Source organism: Mustelus asterias, chromosome 11 (genome assembly GCF_964213995.1).
Source record: "Mustelus asterias chromosome 11, sMusAst1.hap1.1, whole genome shotgun sequence".
In the NCBI taxonomy this organism is placed as follows: domain Eukaryota; kingdom Metazoa; phylum Chordata; class Chondrichthyes; order Carcharhiniformes; family Triakidae; genus Mustelus; species Mustelus asterias.
Genome location: NC_135811.1, coordinates 41,899,071 through 41,902,396, shown reverse-complemented (window position 1 = coordinate 41,902,396; position 3,326 = coordinate 41,899,071). Strand labels below are relative to the sequence as shown.

At 47.1% G+C, this 3,326-nt stretch overlaps 1 protein-coding gene across 1 annotated transcript; it reads left to right on the top strand.

Annotated features, from left to right (window-relative positions):
- Positions 1–751: 751 nt before the first annotated feature.
- Positions 752–2,924, top strand: nkx6.2 (NK6 homeobox 2). Its single transcript, XM_078222909.1, has 3 exons — positions 752–1,169; positions 1,696–1,868; positions 2,670–2,924. Exons 1-3 carry the CDS (start codon positions 752–754, stop codon positions 2,922–2,924), a joined length of 846 nt encoding a protein of 281 aa, XP_078079035.1.
- Positions 2,925–3,326: the final 402 nt, after the last annotated feature.

Sequence of the window (3,326 nt, the reverse complement as noted above, 5' to 3'; positions counted from 1 at the left end):
CTGGCTTTGATTCCTGTGGTGGGCGGGCCGGTAAAATTCTGGCCTATGTCTTAAATGCACTCAGTGACTTGGCCTCCACAGCTTTCTTGTGGCAATGAATTCCACAGATTCAACAATCTCTGGCTGAAAAAATGCCTCCACATCTCGGTTCACAACTGATGTGACATGAGGATGCCACCAAGCTGGGGCTTGAGAGCAATCTGGCCTCAGATTGGAGTGGGTGTGTTGTGGAGGGTGGGGGGCTCTGAGCCAAGGCCGCTTCGCTGGGAGTTTCCTGACGCACCTCAAGGCAGCCAAAGAAGGAAGCAGGAATCCGCAAGCTCCTTGGCCAATCAGAGAGCGAGCCTGGGCGCCCTTGGCCAATGGGGAAGGGAGTTTGGCAGGTGCCGGGGTGGTTTATCAGCGCATCTTCCGCGTCCTGGACACCGGCTCCAGTCAATTTCACCTGAAATCCCCGGCAAAGCGGCCAGGAAGACAAGGCAGCAAAGGAAGGAGCAGGCATCTCTTCCCTCCCCCCCTTACCCTCCCTCCCTCCTCTGCTAGACTTCTTTGGACACCCCCCACCCCCCCCTTACCCCCCTCCCGGACTGGATACGTTCATCTGGATGATCATAACTATTAACACTTGTCACTAGTGGGGGGGCATATTGGCCTCCTCTTCAAGATTTTAAAAACAAAACAGGAGAGAAAACACGATCCGAGATCTCGCAGCGTTTACTAGTGGGTCCTGACAAATCTATGATCTGATCCAATGTTAGCCGTCGGGCAGATGGATAACCGCCAGAGTGCATTCGTCCTGAGCAGCACGCCGCTGGCCGCGTTGCACAACATGACTGAGATGAAGGCTTCGATATTCCCGTACTCCCTGCAGAATCCCTCCAGCTTTAAAGCCCCGACTCTGGCCAGTTTGAACGCGCAGATCCCGCTGGGCACGCCGCACGGAATTAGCGACATCTTGGGCCGGCCCGTCACCACGGCCAACAATCTGCTCTCTGGACTCCCTCGGCTCAACGGACTTGCCACCACGGCCGGGATGTATTTTAACCCGACAGCGGCCGCCGTTTCCAGGTACCCCAAGCCCCTTGCAGAATTGCCGGGGCGACCCCCCATCTTCTGGCCGGGAATGATGCAGGGATCCCCGTGGAGAGATCCCAGGGTAGTCTGTCCAAGTACGTACTGTCCGAGCACATTGCTATGTTTTCATATCTGTACAACATACTTTCGAATCCGTCGTTTGACATTACTGGGCCGATTTTCTTTTGAAAACTTTTATGTTTTGTAGTGGGTTTTGTATCAATGCTTTCACTCCAAACCTATAAAAACTTTTCCTGAATTATCGAGTTGCCATGCCGTTTAACATTAGATGTGTAACAACTATTGATTCAACTATTTAACCGACTCATCAAAACGACAATGTGTTGCTTCTTTCTTGTGGGGGGAATAATGCCCATAAAATAATTCACTCGCTTTTTAAAATTAAATTCTGTGAGACCCTCTTCCCCCGAAAAGACAGCAGGGGTAACTAACTGCATCCAATTCCTTTTGCTCAGTTGTATACTTTGCACTCTCAAAAGATGCGGTAAGCTAGGTTAAATGACCTCCCGTGCTTTCTATGCCACTGTCTACATATGATACCGACAATATTTCGCTGTTTTAAGTTTTTTTTTCCCGTTTCCCCCCACCCTCCCCCCGCAGCGCAAGGTAGCTTAGTCCTTGACAAGGACGGGAAGAAGAAACATTCCAGGCCAACATTTTCAGGTCAACAGATCTTTGCTCTGGAAAAAACATTTGAACAGACCAAATATTTAGCCGGACCGGAAAGGGCCCGGTTAGCCTATTCTCTGGGAATGACAGAGAGTCAAGTAAAGGTAAAACATTTTGCATCTTCATCGCACTCAATTCATCCAAAAACATTTTACTGATCGTGGCTTTTTACAGGCAGGAAACAAGCGGGCTGATGTTCTGCATCGTATTTCCTATCACCCAGCGGCCTTGTTTAACGCTGGACATTCAAATGTTGTTGCTAAGGGTTGTAGATGTATTTATTCAGAGTTCACCAAACACGATCTAAGTACTTTTACCAGGCCGGGCTATAAACGGGGGCTGACTTTGATACTCAAGTAACTCACTGGGAAGTGCTGCCAAACCGATTACCACTAAAATGTTTTTTTTAAATAATTGTATTGTGGAAATACGTGCACCGTGTTAGACATTAAACGACAATTGGAGGTGAACCTGTCACTGGATTGTCCACTCTCGAGGCCCCTGGTTCAATCCAGTTATGTTCCATTGTGTCAGAAACACTACATTGAAATCTGATGCAATGTTCCCCAGAAGTAACAGTAAACAACAATGCAGGCCACGGTCTTGTAGACCCGTAGATTGAGGCAAAACTTGATTCACCATTCCCCTTTGCACGCAGTTGCTGTATTTAAGTTAAAACCCCTGCGAAACTACTTGAGGGGGAGGGAAATTCTAAACATTCCTTCTCCACCCGTACTATTTAAGAACGTGTGTTAATTGTTGTGTCTGCAGTTTCATACTCTGTTGTTTAAAACAAAACAGGAGAGTTGAAGATAACCAGGTTGGCAGCTGGTTTGGGTGGCGATGTTTTTTTGTTGTTGTCAAAAACACAGGGGTTTACAGATTTCATTTTCTCTTGGCAACAGGTGTGGTTCCAGAACAGGCGGACCAAGTGGAGGAAGAAACATGCGGCCGAAATGGCCACCGCCAAGAAAAAGCACGATTCAGAGACGGAGAAACTTAAAGAAACCTCGGAGAACGAGGAGGACGAGGACGAGTATAATCGACCCCTGGATCCCAACTCGGACGACGAGAAGATCACACGGCTACTGAAAAAGCACAAAGGCGCCAGCTCCCTCACCATCCTGGACCCACACAACAACAGCCCAGAGATTTCGTGACAAACTTTCAAAACAGCAACAGCAACAACAAACAACAAAAGAAATGATTATCTGAGCAGCTCGAGCGGCTGAATTAACCAGGGTATTAAAAAAAAACGTTTAAAATAAATCCCGTGTTCCACAGATTTAAGTGATGTGTGTTGTACAGCCTAATGTATGTGAGATGTATATATTTTTTACAGAATAAGTTATGGAATTATCTTGCAGCTGGATTATATAAATAACTTGGACTGGAGCTGAGGCGGGTCTGAAAGGCGAAGTGCGATTTCCTCAAGTGTCCATAGAACCAGACTTTCTTAGCATTGCCCCCGTGTTGAGGATTAACAATCAGAAAGGTCATCTTTTTTTTGTATAAAACACAGATTAAAACTGTAGCTGTACATATGAAGATGCACGTTTGTG